The following is an 18,077-nucleotide window of genomic DNA, read 5'->3' as shown; positions in this document are numbered from 1 at the left end:
ATAATTTGAGTTCTGCAGTTCAGGTCAGTAAAGTTCTGCAGTGAAAGTCAGTAAATTACATTTACGAAATTTGACATTGTAATTGATCTATAAATAAAATCTAGATGGTAACATCAAAGTCATCTGCACTCTTTGTATGATGGAATTTAAATATTAACCTCAACAAGTATGAAATGCATATGAAATACATATGAAAATAACTTACAAAAATGGCTTCTGCAAAAACAGCATTTCATAGGAAATTTTCTGCTATATATCACTTTTTTTTTTTTTTTTTTTTACTAAAAAAAAAAGTCAGGGAACTGAAAATATAAATAGGATTAATTGCAAATTATTGACATTGAAATAAATCTACTGACATTGCCCAATGCCATTTGTGTTGTCCAAGTAATAAATATATTATTTTTACTGGTATTGTACAAGGCAAAATGTTGGTATTGATTCAGCACTAGAACTGACATGACCCCAGATGAGAAAGCAACCCAGAAGCCTCTGTAGAGATGTGTTTTTTATTCATGCTTCCTTCGAAAACCACCATGACAGAGCACAGTAACTGCCATTCTGCCAGACTCCGAACTAAGGCAAGGCATAAATTTGCATGTATTCTGCAGCTAATCCAAAAACAACTAAGCAAACAATAATTCTTAAGTCCTTTGATTCAGATTTCCAGCACAAAGAAGCATGGCGTGGTTTTAAAACGAGAACTCGCAGCCCCTGCAGAATGAGAGCAGCTTCTCCAGAGCCAGTACGAGAGTGATGAAGACACAATTGTCTCTGGAAGGCCTATGCTAGGGGGTTTTAGGGCTGCCGGTTGCTATAGCAGCTCGGTGGCAGCTCAGACAAGCGGGCAGACCGGCGCAAAGGACAGGGATGGGCAAGTGCGCAGGGGTTTGCACAGAAAGCGCGAGATGGCCGGCGGCCAGGCGACACTGGCAGTGTGGCTGAAACAATGACTCAGTGCTAATGGCTCACAGCGGCACGCTGTATGCTAAATACAGAGGCCGGCACTCATTCAGCCTCCTCACATAAGAGAGAGGGATTACTTTGGACAAAGTGTTGGGAGAACGACGATAAACCCCATCGTGGCTAAAGCATACTTTGCCATCGGATGGGATTGTGTCAAATAGAGGCAACTCCATAAGATGTAAGGTTGGAGAAATTATCAGTTCACTTGCGCTCCACGCTACGGCTTCACTTGAATCGAGGCCCTACAGTAATGTGTCACGCCACAAATAAAGAGTGCCAAAACATTTATTGTTTAAATTTCATAGTAAAATTGACAATTTGAAAACTGACACTTTTAGGGCCCTATGAAATTTATTTTATTTTTTCCCCAAGTTCCCTTTTTTCCATTAAAATTTTTCTGGATTTCGTTTTCTCCGTTTAAATTTTTTTGGACATTTTAACAGTTAAGTTAAATTTTAGTAATCAAAAAGCATGTCTAATTTAGTGTTGTCACGGTACCAAAATTCCAGTAGTCGGTACCAATACCAGTAACATTTTACGGCTCTCTGTACCAATTTCGGTACCACAGGAAAAAATTATTTTACTATTTTATTAAACTAGCCTATTTTAAAAACATTAAATATGATGGTAATCATACATATAAATATTTGGAGCATGTGTGTGTGTGTGTGTGTGTGTGTGTGTGTGTGTGTGTGTAGGTTTGTGTGAGTATATAGAGCTCAATGAAATAAATTTTAAAATATATATAAAAAAAAAAAATGCTCAAACATCCATTTTGTAACAGATGTGCGTGTTTATTTTAGCTATTCCTTCAGTGAAACGACACACTACAGCCTGTAAACTATGAAATAAATATCCGTAAATAATGGTAACCTAAATAATAAGAAGGTTAAATATTATTTTAAAAAACATTCATTTTTTCATTTCCATACAAAGATGCGTCATATAGCCTACCGCTCTGCTCTTTGAGAGGGATGTGGGACACGAGCAGGAAAGAGACCATTTCGCTTTAATAATATCTTCATGTTATCTCCTGATGTTACAAGCAACTGACACTTGTTATAAAAGGTCTGAAGAGCGAGTTTTATCGTCAGACATTCAGACTGTGTTTGATTTAGTGCTGCCAGAGAAAGCGAAACTAAAAATCACCGGAGTGTGTGAAACGCGCAATACAAAATCAACTTGATGCGCCTTTTCAAGTCTAATAAGAACAAAGTGTGTTAAATAGAAATTGACGTGCAAGCAAAAAGGTCTACAGTGTTTTTTCTACTTTACCACAGTAAAGAATGCGAATAACCTATAATAGGCCTAAAGGTGAACGAAAGGAAGAAACGTTTATAATCCCCTGCGTGAGTGAAGATTTGGGAAAATAAACAGAAATTCCATGTTCAGTGGAATAACTAATGGAATATTGTTAAATTCTCTGTTAATCAGGTGACCAGATCGCGATTAGCAAAACAGAATACAAAGCTGACAAAGCTTAAATGTATGGACTCACGTACCTCTCTCATACGGCATGAACCAAAATGTTTCCATGGTTGCGATGTCACAACCTATTTGCTAATTGCTAACCTATTATTTCTTTTGTAAACAAAGCTTTGTGCTTCACTTGTGTCATATTCACGTAAACACTGGCACAGCCCTATCAGTGGGTACCGAATATACCCGGATACTCGGTACTCCCGGTACTACAGAAATGCTGGTATCGTCACATTTTCAAAATTTCAGTACCGACTTGGTACCAAAGTACCGGTACTTTTGACAACAATAGTCTAATTAATTAAAATAATGAAACATAAATTTTAATAAATTGTTGTTAAATTGTAACAAAAATTACAACATTTTTTCCCTCAAATTCCATTTTACTTCTACCATATTCTATTTTCTGTTTTAAGTTTTCTGGATTCATTTTAATGGTTTAATTAAATTTTAAAAATCAAAAAGCATGTCTAATTAATTGAATTCATAAAAACAACAAAATGTTTTTTTTTTTTTTAAATGTAATTTCTATGAAATGTTTTTGTTTTTTCAGAAATTGTGTTTATTTTATTTTTTATCTAATTTAATTTATCTTTTAATCATGACATTAAACAATTTTTTTTTGTCAAACAAAGTGCTGCACAACAGAGCTTTACCCAAATTTAAAATTAAAACATGGAAGAAAAATTGTGATTATTTCTTAAAAAAAAAGTTCATAATTTTTGATTATTGTTGTTATTAGTGTTAGTATTATTACTACATTGAGATGTAGCTAAATTCTACTGTGACAAATATTACTGTTGTACTATTTCTTTGTTAAACCAAACTTTTAATTTGAAGGGATGCCGTGAAGACGTTTGAGTTTGTGCTTTTATATGACATGACAATAGTTTTTCTCAAATTAAATGGTAAAATGCTCATGAAGTGACTCTTAAAGCGGCTCTGGAGATGAAGTTCATGCATTTATGTCCTCATACAGTGAGGCTGCAGAGGCTGAAAACACCACGAGCGTCACACGTTCTTCAGTGTGTGCAGGAAATGAAACCGCGAGTCTGCGCCATTCATTCACACAGAGACACGCAGAACATGCAGGATTCATATTTAAATAGTATTTGCCGTTTAATATTCACAGAGACTACTCTATATCGCAATCTGATTTAAGTGTGTCGACCTACTTGTTATTTATTCATCAAAAATTTGACAAATTCCGTGACATTCAGCGTTACACGGTAAATTCCATTTTTATGAGTGGATTCCGTGATTCCGTCCACGTTTAACACCGTTTCTACACCAGACGTGACTTGTGTTGCATCGCAGCGCAACAGCTAAAAGCTGTCTATACTGAACGCGACAAACCGACCGTTGCAAAGCACTTGGACAACCTCAGAAATAGAACAGGGAATCAGTTTACTGTCGGCAATTTGTTGTGTCGTGTCGCATCACATCGCATCCAGTGTAGACAATATCACTGATTAAAAAGGGTTCTATTGTCTTTTGACGCGTTGCGCCGCTCACGTTCGGTGTTGGTGCACTGCGGAAATCATAGGGCCCTACACTTTGTTTCACGTCAACAGTAACAAAGCTTACTGTGATTATTAGATGGGAGGCATGCTACAAATGTTCAGGGAAGTTTTGTTCTCACATCAACTGAAAAAAGCATACACTAAAAGATCGATTCATTGATATTTTCAACCCAGCTGTAATAAGATATCAACAACGTTCACACTCACATATAGGAGAACGGCACCCAAATGGTGAATGATCTAGACTCAGGTGTCTGTGGATTGAAGCAGCGATTAATGTGCACAAGTCCAAGCAGCTTGCTTTTTATCTGGTATTAGGAGTTTAGAATTGTGCAGAGGTGAGAACTTGACTGGCAGATAATCTGTGGCACACATGGTGTTTGTGGCAGGGATGGGGAGGAAGTGGAGATAAGACACTCCGCACAGATGGAGCAATCCCTCAGGGAACGAGCAAGGTGATTGGTGGGAAAAAACTGTCAAGGATGATCAATCATTCAACTGAGAGGCCATTAATACAATCTGTAAAAGTTTATGTTAAGCACTAAAAGGCAATTAAATAAATGTCAGCTGAAAAGACTTTCACATTTATCAGAGAAGAATAAATCCTATTTAAATTAGAAGCAGTCCAATTAAAAAGAGAGACGAGGAAATGTGTTGTTCAGCGGTCGCCATGTTTTCCACAGTGACCTCATTTCACTCCGTCCAGCCTGGTGATACAAGAAGAGGATATCTCATTGTACATGTTTAACAGAGCAAGAGTGCGGCATGGGCACATGCTCAAGGTTGCACGCGAGATTTCCTGCCCAGTCTGAAACCACAGAGAGAGGCAGCTTTCCAACTCTGCTGACTCACGTGCCGACTGCTCTTAGAAAGCCAAAATAGGAAGGGATCAAACTTTCTACAGGCTGTAGCTCAGGCATGAATAACGACTTGGGCTGGGGAGTGGTTTAATTTCAGAGCAGCGATCTGGATTTCTCTGTAGGCACATTAATCAGGTAGCAAAGGAATGACCTTTAAAGCTGCAGTACATAACTTTTTTTGTGTTCAAAAGTAACAAAATGCATATAATGAGCGAGTACATCATGAATCCATTTTCCAAACTGTTTTTGTCTTATCCTGAATCATTACAGTACACCTATAATAAGTGTTTATATTCAGACTATTTTAGACCAGTCGGGTTTCCACCGCTGCAGAGTAGCCCAGTACCATAAATTTAGTGTATTATCAATTTCGTGATATCACGATAGCAAAATCGTCTCAATATTATCGTGGTCACACAACTGTATGAAACGATACATCTTCCGGGCAAAACGATTCTGGTGTGATGGGCTTGCGACACGCGTATCCTTTAATAGAGACGTCTCACCTCATGAATCTTATAGCAATGAATGTACTGAAAAGCCCTCACATGAGGGCATCAATGCAGAGAGAGGTGCACAAAGGCAAGCTGCACGATTAATATTTAAAAGATCAATGACAACGATTCACCTGTGTATATTAAACCTTTGACAATAAAATCGCGACATTCAAATCTGCGTTCGCGCTGCCGTTGATCTAAAGAGAGTTGTCATGTTTGATATAAATAGCTTCACAATCTTTTCAAACACACAGTATCATTTCTGTTACAAATATTCCAATTATCACAGAAGCGTACAAAAGTTTATTATTCAGATATAGATGCTGATGTCCAAGTTACCAATCAAAATAGAATAAATCACCTTTTGAAAAGTAACTGTGTGCTTCTAATAATGACTGTATCGATTGCATTGTTACGCCACTAGGTGGCAATAAATTACTGTTAAAAATGTATCTATCACTGAATCATTCTTTCAGAAACAAGTCTTTATGAATCCAACTTACAAAAATATTGTTTCACCTGTCTAGATCTTACATGTGTTCAAGCATCTTGTGTGTTGAATGTGGTAACACTTTACAATAAGGTTCATTTGTTAACATTAGTTAAATGTAACTAACATGAACTAACCATGAGCAATACATTTGTTACTGTAGCCATTTGTTAATCTTTGTTAACCTTAGGTAATAAAAATACAGCTGTTCATAGTTTGTTCATTTTACTTCACAGTGCATTAACTAATGTTAATAAATACAACTCTTGAAAATGTTAGAAAAAATAATAGATGTTGCCTTTGTCAAGGTCCAGCTGGTGCAATTATTTTATTTTATAAAAGGGAGTTTTAGGCCATTTGACCCCTCTCATATTATACCTCATACCTCTAAGCAACAGTTACAATTAGAGGATAAAGAAAAGAGGACAGGATATGACATGGTTAATTTGTACATCATTAATGTTCAATCATTGTTTAACACTTATGGCACTATTTTCCAAGTCTTCATTTGTCTTTTTTTTTTTTTTTTTTTTTTAAATATCACAATAAATATCGTACATGGACTTTATACCGAGGTATTATCATACCGTAAGATTTTGATATTGTTACATCCCTAATCTTTATCATTACACGTACGTCAGATAACGAAAGCACTGGAGTTTGGAAGATAAAGTAAATATATTTGTGAAATAAAAGCGTATGATCTTTTTTAACTATTGTTTTATACTAATTTAGTCCATTTCAAAATGGTTTTCGGATGATAATAGAACAAACAAACAAACAAACAAACAAACAAACATGGGCATAATGAAACACACAAAAGGCCGAGGCTTGGTTATGCAAATACCTCATACATTTAAAAACAGATCTACTGCAGAGAAGAATAAAACAATACCCGTCCCCAATGATTTCTGAATGCAAACTGCTAATTCCTCTCACTGCTGAACAAACATTATTAAAAGCAATGAAAATAAAATTAAGGAGGCCATGCACTGCAATCACTACACCCATCAGATCAAAGCAGGATGTTAATTGTCCACTAAAACATGACAATGCAACAGCCAGGAGGTTGTTTTGCTTGCTCTCCGTTCTGCTGTTCAGAAAGCACTTAAATTGGGCTGGCTAAATGGGCCAGATGAAAATATCCACTTGGCAAATATGCTTTACAAGTAATAAAACGTGTTGCTGCACCCTGGCACTTCCCTTTACGCTTTTTGTAGAGGCTTCACAATAATGAAATGTTTACATGTGAATGTGTTGCGTAGCAGCCGTCCAGATGATATTCTAGTTGGATGAGCCGAACATGGCCAAAGAAACATCCAACACAACAGTTATGATGTAAATTTGTAGTTTTCATAACTAAAATGTTGAATTTAAATGTGCATTCAGAAAACTTACAATTAGAGATTTAGTGGAGAAAAACAATGCCAATCAAGAGATATAGGAAGCACCAAAGCATTCGCAGATCGTATGTTGTCACGTCTGGGAAAGAATATGAAAGCCAGCAGATTTCAAACCCGAAAAGAGTTGAGACAAGCGCAAATGCCTGTTGTGAATGTGAGAAACCAGTTCAGCTGAGCTCATGAGGTCTCTGCCCCTATTAGCTTTCAGTCCCTAAAGTACTTTGCTGTGCTCTCTGCTCTCAGGTTTGGAAGGACAGGTTCTAATCCAAATGACATCATCCTTAAAAAAAAAAAAAAAAAAAAAAAGCTGTGCATTCAAAGAGCCTTCTCTGGTCTAAAAAAAGTCTTCAAAGTACAGGATCTTGTCTTGCATTACAGCTGCAGAGTGACCCTTCTGATGTCTGGTAATAATGTGGATAAAAACCACATTAAAAGGGAAAGTTTGCCAATAAAGGAAATGTTATCATTTACTCACCCCCTCAAGTCATTCCAACCCGTATTGTTACCAATCCGTGGAAAAAAGATGCTAGTCAGAATGTCTGAGCAGTTTTGTTGCATTCAACAAAAAATATCATCAAGCTTCAATATAAACAAATAAAATAAAGGAACATTATTAACATGGTGCGTAGAGCTTATGGTCTATATTCCAAGTCTTCTGCAGCCATACGACGGCTTAGTGCGAAGATCAGGCAGAAATGTAAACCTTTATTAGGGCCCTATGACACTCCACATATACTTCATCTCCAGAGCTGCAATGAAAGCATTTCACTATTTTGCTCTTCACAACAACCCATAAAAATAATTTTGGCTAACTTGAAGAAATTGTGACAGAAATATATTACTATTGTATAGTAGTAGTAATAATAATAATTAGTATTAAAGGATTATTTAAGGAATATCATTTTCATTTGATTACATTTTAAAAGGCTAAAAAAATAATTACTAAAAAAAATAAAATAAAACATTTCATAGGGCCATATTAATTGCAAAAAGTTTAATAAATTATTGTGTTAAAGTTTGATTAATTAAAATGATTAGACATGCTTTTTGATTATTCAAATTTAATTAAACCATAAAAATCCATCATGTTGTAAACAAAACAGGGAATCCCAGTTGGTACATTACTATAATATTAAAAGTTAAAATGAACTGATTTGTATACTTAAATTTAAATTACATAAGGAAGTTTTTATAATAATAATAATAATAATGTTATAACAACTTTTTAATTAGATAATTATGTTTCTATTTTTTGAAATATAAACATTTAAATGTCATAAACATGACAGATTTATTCAAACAATATTGATGAACAGGTAAAGTAAAAATACAATGAATATGCGATGTAGTGCATATATTTATCAAACTGCTTCTCTCAAGAGTTTATTTTTCTAGCTGACTAACGAGTTTATGGACATTAAATGGCTTTTCTGGCTTTTATGGTAAATATAACATTACGTGATATTGTTTACAAGCTGTTATTGATGTCTTTAAGCTGTTGAAACACTGATTGAACGATTACATGAGACATGATACATTTCAATAAGTCATTCTACATATATCTTTCAACATACGTTCTGATGTTCATTCATGTTTATTTTGTGCTGTAACTAGTAGTAAAGAGGAAGAGATGATCAGTTCATGTGTACTCCGTGGTTTCAAATAATTAGACATGCTTTTGATTACTCAAATTTAATTCACTATTTAAAATATATCCAAAAAAATTAAAGTGGAAAAAAACAGAATTTGGGAAAAAAAATAAAATTAATTTCATAGGGCCCTACACTGCTCACTGATAATGTTCCCCTATGCATAGTTTAATTCGTAAGGTGCAACTCGTCTAAAGGTGTGCGTCATTGACGACAAATATCATATGTTCTCATGACTATTTCATTGAAATACAGAGACTTAAGTTTCAGTCTGTTCCTCAGATATAATTATTGTATGGCTTATGAATAGTCCACAGCACAAAGGTCACATTTTATGGTGCTTTTTGTCATTTTTGGAGCTTCACAGTATCATCAATGTTGTGTGGAAAAGAACAGAACATCCTTATGTTCAATGGAAAAAAACAAGAGTGGGTAAATGACGATTTTCATTTCTGGGTGAACTATCCCTGTAATGGAGATGGGGAGAGCAGTGAAAATGAATCTCACTAAGGGACCAAGAGAGAAAGCATACACAAACTGCCGCTTTAAGTTCTGCCACGTTATCTGCTCTGGCCCAATCTGGCCGAGTGAAAGCATTTCCTCTCCTCTCCCATTCCACAGGGTCATTAATTGGAGAGATAATCTACTTGATCTCTACACAATGAGTGATTCATTGAGACTCACATGTGTGGCTTTTATCACTGCCAAGAGCAGATTACATTGAAAAAAAGCAAATGTGAGATGATAATCTTTCTGTATGAGGCTGCCAGTCAACACTGTGACCTAAGAACAGCATAAAAAAAAAAAAGATCGAAATAATTTGCGCTGACTTAATCTGTTATTGAGCAAGAGCGAAAAGGGAGAAAACTGAATGATCTCATCCTGTATAAGTGGCCACATGCTTTATACCAAAACAGCACCAGCTACTAGTCTTTCACAACAAAGAAATAAAACAATGAGACACATTGAAATTAAATTGTTTGCTCACTCTTCCTGTGTTTTATTTTAAATAACTGGCTCTTGTAGGCAGTCCTTCAACCAAACACAATCACACCAGAAATATGACACCAGTCAAAAAGCACACCTATGACACACACACACACACACACAACACATCAATTCCCACAGGACAGCAAGCCTTAGAGGATGGACTTGAATCCAACAGATGTATTAGTCTTCCACATCATGTTGATCACATGATTAGGATATAAGTGTCGAGCTGTCAACAAACCAAGTTATATTTAACAGCAAACTTGGTCCTGGCTATCTGCAGGTCTGGGGAATATTTCAATATTCAGGACATATTTGCAATGATTTTGCTGGTGATACACAAAGTAACATTGCGAATATGATGTGTTACGTTTTATTTCGCTGGTCCATTTTAGACATTTTACTACAAGTAACTTTGAAACTACATGTCAACTAACTCTCAGAGTATTAGTAGACTGTACTAAACTTATAGCAGATGTTATGTTAGGGTTAAAGGGTTAGTTCACCCAAAAATGAAAATTCTGTCATTAATTACTCACCCTCATGTCGTTCCAAACCTGTAAGACTTTAGTCCATCTTCGGAACACAAATGAGGATATTTTAATGAAATCCGAGAGCGTTCTGTCCCTCCATAGACAGCCTAAGCAATTCAAACTTCAAAAATGCTTCATAAAGTTTATAAAGACATCGGAAAACGAATCCATGTGAATTGAGCATTTTAGTCCAAATTTTCTGAAGAGACACGATCGCTTTATATGATGATCAAATTTAACTTAGGCTTTTACTCACATATAAACACTGATCAGCAAACATATACAGAAGCTCAACCGAACCTGAATGATGCGCGAGAACAAACCTTTTCTGGAAGCTCAAACGTGCTGCGTAACACACGAGAATGAACCTCATTGGTTATACAGCACATCTGAGCATCCCAAAGAGGAAGATCTCCATTTGCATTCTGAAGATGAACGAAAGTCTTATGGGTTTGGAACAACGTGAGGGTGAGTAATTAATGACTCTTTAAATAACCCTTTAAGTGTTGTTCAGGTTAGTAGAATAACTTGACATGTAGCTGCAAAGTTACTTACAGTCAGAATATCTGTTGTGGGACCGTCAAAATAAAGTTTTACCAGATATTAGGCAGTCTCCTAAAAATGAGATGTTATGAGATAATGAGAGTTAGTTGACATGTAGTTAAAGTTACTTAGTAGAATGCCTAAAGTGAGCCATCTGAATAAAGCGTTACCATATGATGATTTTAATACGGCCATTACGTTTCCTGAAGAGTGTTTCATTAGATTAGTTTCATAATAGATTGTTTAGACAGACATTTAATTGCATCTGATTTAACATTGAGAGTTTATAAATGTTTCCATCTATCAATTCAAAGCTGACTGAATTGACTGTTTGCATCACTATGAAAAAAACATTTAAAGCTATTTGAAAGCAAATACATAAATATCAAAATACACACCGAATCTCGCTAAAAGTCTTAAAACTATGCCACCAATTTAGATATTAGTCAGACATAGGAAAAATGCAGAGGACCAATTTATAAGACCATCAAGTGCAATACAAGTGTGATCTCAATCCCAGTGAGGCTCTGATGTTTTGTGACCACCACATTTTACATTACATCTGAACACAGATCTAAAAGATCTGGTCTGCGATCTGACATTGTTACAGAGTAAAGCCAGACAATTAAAGCTTTAAGCAAGATTATGACTAACACCTGAGAGAAAATTATGTGTGCACTGTGACAAAACTGTCTGTTTCAATAAGGAGTGTTAGATTACAGAGCACTCTGTCATCCCTAGGACATCTGTTAGACAAGCTCTGTCAAGCACAGGAAACTTTACTTATGAACAACTCATAAACATAGCACAGTATAAACACACATGCCTGTTTCTTCTGAACAGCTTAAGACAAATGCAAAAATATGTGCCGTCTTAGCAGTATGTTTAAAAGTATGTATTGCAAACTGGATTATTAAGTATGTCATGCAGAACTTGCTTTCATATGTAGGTTACATTTTTGCCTTTACAGTAAGACAAAAAAATAATAATAATTGACTAGACTGAAGCTATAGTTTCTAACTTTTAAAAAGGCTGAGGTCTAGTAAAAGAGTAAACTATCTGTGTGCAAAAAAAATAGAGAAAACCTAAGTTTAAACAGACACACTTCATTGATCTATTTTGGGTTTAACTGTGTTACAGCTTGAAGTAAATAAGTCATAAATGATAATCATTCAAAAAGCATCTGCAGCAAGCTAATTTTTAGTCAGTATTGAGTCCTAAAAGGCATATTTACAGCTTTTAGTCCATTAAATGTTAGCTTAGATGCCACCTATATACTAGTGTAGCCCTTAAACACTTAAAGGGTTAGTTCACCCAAAAATGAAAATGCTGTAATTTATTACTCACCTTCATGTCGTTCAACACCCGTAAGACCTTTGTTCACCTTCGGAACACAAATTTAGATATTTTTGATAAAATCCGATGGCTCAGTGAGGCCTCCATTGACAGCAAGATAATTAACACTTTAAAATGCCCAGAAAGGTACTAAAAACATATTTAAAACAGTTCATGTGACTACAGTGGTTCAACCTTAATGTTATGAAGCGGCGAGAATACTTTTTGTGCGCCAAAAAAACAAAATAACTTTATTCAACAATACCTAGTGATGGGCGATTTCAAAACACTGCTTCTTGAAGCTTTGAAGTGTTACAAATCTTTGTTTCGAATCAGTAGTTCAGTTATTGTTGAATAAAGGTGGGTTGTTTTTTTTTGGCGCACAAAAAGTATTCTCGTCGCTTCATAACATTATGGTTGAACCACTGTAGTCACATGAACTGTAGTACCTAACTGGGCATTTGAAGTGTTTTCACGAAGTCTTTCAACGGAGGCCTCACTGAGCCATCAGATTTTAAAAAAATGTCTTAATTTGTGTTCCGAAGATGAACGAAGGTCTTACGGGTGTGGAACGACATGAGTGAAAGTAATTAAATGACAGAATTTTCATTTTTGGGTGAACTAACCCTTTAAATTTAAATTAGCTGATATACAATACACATTTAAAATGTCAAATCGTTCTCTTCCGAAATGGACCAAAAATAATGCCTCATCATGCAATCATTTTGTCCAATCAAATTCTCTCTACAATGAGAAAAAACCTCCCACTAATACATCTACTTCTACCTATCAACAGCAAGCACAAATGAATAATGTTTGTGGCTGTGATATAATCGAAAGGCTATTAGCTCCTGTTTCAAAAGTAAATGTCAACAGTAGAAAAATACTGCACTCTAAAGTGATTTCATGGGGTCTTTAAAGGCAGGCTGAGATATTTGTAAAGCAAAGCATTTGCCTTTCTGTCTGTAATGCCACAGTAACAGTCTACAGTTTTGTGTTATATGAAAAACACTTCTAGCTACACTATATGGAAGCCTAAAGCCCTGCTTTAAACCTACCTGCTGTGATATGTAATGCACAACACCCTTTATGCTTACAGCACTACATTAAACCATACCACTGATGCATGCCTGCATGTGTAATTTTTTAATGAAGCTATTCCAACTGTAATTACAAATGCAAATGAATTGGAAACAGAGTGAATAAGCAATGCAATAAAGAAAATAAAAATACTGAAGCTTACCCATCTTCTTCTCCATCCACAGGTAAGCTCTTCAGCAGGCTGGCGGAGGCAGTTAAGGCACTGACTCCACTGCTTCCCTCTGGACCACGGGAGGTGCCGGTCTGGGAGGCACATTCACCACCAGCTGGCTTAGGTTGCATGAGCAGAGACTGGTGCTGTAACAGAAGGAGCTGGGCATCCTCCAGCGATGTGGGCATAACTGCAGGCTGCGGCCCTGTCTCTTTCGAGCCATTCTGAATCAAACTGGACTGGGGATCACTCTGGAGTTTAGGAGGCACGCCTGATGAGGTCACGGCCGGGACAAACTGGGCGCCACGGCCTTGACTGCCGAGCTGTGACTGCTGCTGCTGCTCCATGGATTGTTGAGTTGTGAGCTGCTGCCCCTGGGTCTGCTGTATGAGACCGGTGCCGGCGGACTGCACCAGCTGCGGCACGACCTGGACCATCTGAGGAGCGGGTGTCTGTTGTGGCTGCAGAAGCCCTTGCGGGAGAGGTTGAGCAGCAGGGGGTTGCACAGCGCCCACAGGCTGCTGCGAAGTTGTGATCAGCTGACTGTTCCCCGCCACCGCCGGGATGGAGGCGGAGAGGTGGGGCATTGTTTGTGTTGACCCAGGTGGCACAGTGTTCATGATCGGCTTGGATTGAGGGAAGTCAGGTGGCAGGCTGCCTCCCTGGATTAAGGGGTTAACATGTGCTGGTGCTACCTGGGCCGGTGCAGCTGGCTGCGGTGCGGGCGGGTAGCCCATCTGCTGCTGGGTCACCACAGGCAGAGCTTGAGCAGGAGACGATTGTGCTGCCTGGGCATATGTCAGTTTGGGCATATGAGTGGGCACGGCTGCAGACGAATGCCCGATTGTGGTCTGCAGTCCTCCAATAGTCGCCGGCGGCGGAATGCTCGCCGGCATCGGAGCTACCGCATTAGTCTTAAGATGAGTGTGAACTAAGTCCTGGGGTTGCATCTGAGACATGGGCATGCTAGAAGATGAGTAGTCATGCTTTTGAGCAGCGGGCTGCTGGAAGGTCTGTTTCACAGCCGAGGGGCCGCCCGTCTCCCCACTGCCCAGACTTTCAGTATAATGGCTAACCGAGCTGCTGACAGAACTCCCGCTGACAGTCTCTCTGTCCGGACACACAACACTCTCAGGCACAAACTGGCGAATGCTTTCGACCGTTCTGGTGCTGGGGACATTTTCAGAGGATGCCGCGCCACCCGGGGCCTCCTTGTCGTAATACTCGGTGCACGTCCACCTACCCTTCTTAAAAGGCTCAGAGGTTGAGTCCAATTTGACCACTCTGAAACGTGAGCTGGTGGAGGCGGGAGTAGGCACTTGGGCCTGCTGAGGCTGAGTGTTCATCACTGGGGCGGAGGGAGCAGGCATTGCATGCTGGCCCACGACAGCTGACCCCACCTGCCCTCCGCCTGTTGGAGCAACACCACCAGGAACTGTAGTAGCCGCGGTGATGCCCATGCCGATTATTCCACTGGGAATGTGTGTCAAGTTTACAGTTTGGTTACTAATACTATTCAAAGCAGGGGAGTAGTTTACACTGCTACTATTGGTACTCTTGCCACCCACAGCAGGCACACTGGTGGAATTTAACATACAAACATTATTTGTTAAAGGATTACCAGTTCTAATTGTGGCACCTGAAGTCACAGAGATCAATCCAGTTCCTGAGGCGACAGTAGCCAAAGGCTGACCGATGACACTGGTTGTGCCAACAGAGGCATTCGCGATCAATCCTACCACATTTGAAGGCATTTTCTGGCCTGTGCTAGCTAAAGCTCCAGAACTTGAAGTCACTGCAGATGTGACTGCAACTCCCAAAGGAATCCCAATCTGTGTCCCACCAGCAGGCTGAGCTTTTTTAGAGGAAGCAGGATTATGTTGATGATGGTGAACTGTCCCATTAACCATAGTGCCATGCAGGTGTGCTTGGGTGAGGATGGGTGGCTGGTTGGGCGACACGGCCCCTGGGGTCTCCGCCTCATGGAAGTTATTCAGCGTCTCCTCTGAGGAGCTCCTTTCTGGACCTCCTGCATTGTTGGGCTGGGAAAGCGACACGTCCATGATCTCTGAGGATGACAAGTCCTCGGTGTGGGACTCGTCCAGGTCGTCACAGCTCTCTGTGTCTTCTGTAATGCTGTTATTGGTGCTGACAGATGTCTGAGCGGGGGTAACGCTGGTTATCTGAAAGCCACTCTTCTTCTTCATCTGTGCCACTGCAGTGGGCAGAGCTTGGGGAAACATGGTGGTCTGCAAGGGGATATTGAGGCTCTGAGGAGGGTTCTGGGGCCCAAGCGAGGATGCGGCCGGTGTTTGAGACTGAAGCAGCACTGGTGGTGAATAATCATCCCCCAGCATTAAGTTGTTGCTATTAAGGCTGGTGCTTCCCGAAGTTGTCAATGAGGAGGAACCACCTACCGTGCTGCTACTGCTCTCCCGTCTGGGTAAACTCATGGGGTACACCATTTTTCGGGCGCTGCCGGTGTCTCCTGCTCGGTCGTGGTGATTCATTTCTGAAGGATAGTCTCTGACAAAGTTATAAACACAGCTCAAGAGAACAAGCTCTTTTTGGGAAGCAACTTGAAGCCGCTCGAGTAATTTCCACATAAAACCAACACTTTCCAATAACTGCCACGATAATTCCACTTGAGGTGTATTTAAATGTCCACCATGAGGAGCAGGCTAATGCCAATGCTAAGTTAACAGTCGCTAGCGAGCTAGCTGACACGGATTCACTTCAGCTGTTGTTGTTTTCAAACGTGTATCCTCGCAAAACCATTAAGCACACCGTATCGGTGAAGTTTAAACGTGAATGAGTCGACACAAACGGCCAGGGAGATCGATATCCAACCTTACAACGACAGTGTCTCTCCCCATCACAGTTCAAACTGCCAGGCGCATTTTCAATTGTTGTATCGCAGTCACCAGAGCACGAAATCACAAGAAAAAAAATCCTTCAGCCAGCGTCAGATGACAGAGAGAAACCGAGCAACTCAGCGCTGCCCTGCTTTATTCCATCCCGTGCTTTCTTTTGTTTTAGTCCTGTGTTAGCGCTATGTCTCTCTCCCACTCTGGTCCTATTCACCAGCTGCCTCCTTGTAATGTAGCCTGTGCTAGTGCTATCAGCCTGTGACGAGTCCCCGAAAGGGGGAGGAGAGCGCGATAACATGGCGACCGCGCATGGCAGTTCACGTTCATAGCGGCCAGACATAAAGCCGAGAGAGTCTGGCAATGATGGGCGGAGGGCGGGGGGGAGGGGGGTTTCCTAGAGACGGCTGGCGAAGAGTTCCGAAAACCCTCGAATGAAGCCGAGTGCAGCCAACTGTGTTGGTGAGGGATGTTTCTTATTATAGCCTTCGGTAACTGTGGCAGCAAACACTCAGAATAACATCTTTTGTCCGCTGTGGTTATTATTTGACATTGAAGGAGGGAAGAGAAAGACAGGGCACGGATTTCTGGTTCCTATAAGGCTGACATACTGGTTTATGTAGAAAAAACATTTTTTGGTTTTTACTGATGCCAAACACATTAAACAGAAAATAAACATTTTGAACCTCTGAAAGATTTAGTAGGCTAGATACCAGTATTTAGGTTAGGTGCTATTGTGTGTTTGTTTTCAACAAGATGTAAACAGACCCTGTGACATCAACGTTGTCAACATAGTCCAGAGATTTGTTCTGTTTTTACAAAACAGCTAGTCTGAAAGAGTAGCCAGATATTTCCACAGACAGAAAAGAACAACCAAAACACATCTGCACTGACACAGTTATTTTACAAATGCTGTTTGTTGCTCACCTCTGTTTAGGGACGAGAAGTAAAGTTCTAGGTCTAGCAGACCTACACAGAATGCATTATGTGTCTACTATTCATGTGTTTTACTTTAAACCTGTATAATTTAATTCCAAAATATGTGTTTTATTTCAGACAACGAAAGCTAGGTTATAAAATTACAACAAGGAATGCATCTCATGTGCGCTGATCCAACTATATTTAGCTTTCAGCTGTGACGGTGAGAATAGCATCTTTGTTGTGTGGAAGAAGATACATTTTCAAAAGTATGAACACTAGATATGCGTATCGCTGATGATTTGACATCACGGCTCCTGGGTAAAATAGTGGGAAACTGTAAAAATTTATAAACAGGTTACTATATAAAAAATATATCTGTTTGGCAGAAAAGGGTAATGGTATGACTAAGATAAAAATTATGCTAAGAACATATTCAAAGGTTATATTTAATATTAGGTTTAATATTTAGTTGACATTTGAAAAGAAAGTTAATTTCTTCATTCCTAAAGTACCATTTATTATAATATTATGTGTATTTAATGTGCCGTTGTGTAAAAGCTGATATGATATGCAGTAATATTCAGTAATGCTGACAGATTTTCTAATGTAGACTAACATAAAATGTGAGGATGTCACTTAATGACAAGGTACCAAATGTCTTGCATATCATCTTGTTGTTCATCAAATTGATGATTTATGAGTGTCCCATCAGAAAAAGCTGACACATCCTATTGCCCTTGCCAAACCCGTGCACTTGAATGTGAAATGG

General features: G+C 38.9%; 1 protein-coding gene across 3 annotated transcripts in view; it reads right to left on the bottom strand.

The window, feature by feature from the left end:
* The window catches only part of tsc22d1 (TSC22 domain family, member 1), a 55,038-nt gene extending 38,371 nt beyond the window's left edge, over positions 1-16,667 (bottom strand). The window contains exons 1-2 of one of the 3 annotated variants that reach the window (XM_051905194.1): positions 13,512-16,667; positions 10,958-11,005 (exon numbers count right to left, since the gene is read on the bottom strand). In XM_051905194.1, the coding sequence (XP_051761154.1) occupies positions 10,984-11,005; positions 13,512-16,126 (2,637 nt within the window). In that variant the 5' untranslated portion in view covers positions 16,127-16,667 and the 3' untranslated portion in view covers positions 10,958-10,983. Of the gene's footprint in view, positions 1-10,957; positions 11,006-13,511 lie in introns of those variants that run through there. The other 2 variants (XM_051905193.1, XM_051905192.1) reach the window with 2 other exon arrangements.
* Between the last annotated feature and the right edge of the window lie 1,410 nt (positions 16,668-18,077).

This window comes from Ctenopharyngodon idella, chromosome 9, assembly GCF_019924925.1.
Source record: "Ctenopharyngodon idella isolate HZGC_01 chromosome 9, HZGC01, whole genome shotgun sequence".
NCBI classification, from domain to species: domain Eukaryota; kingdom Metazoa; phylum Chordata; class Actinopteri; order Cypriniformes; family Xenocyprididae; genus Ctenopharyngodon; species Ctenopharyngodon idella.
The sequence above is the reverse complement of the archived record's forward strand: the minus strand, read 5'-3'. Positions and strand labels throughout refer to the sequence as shown.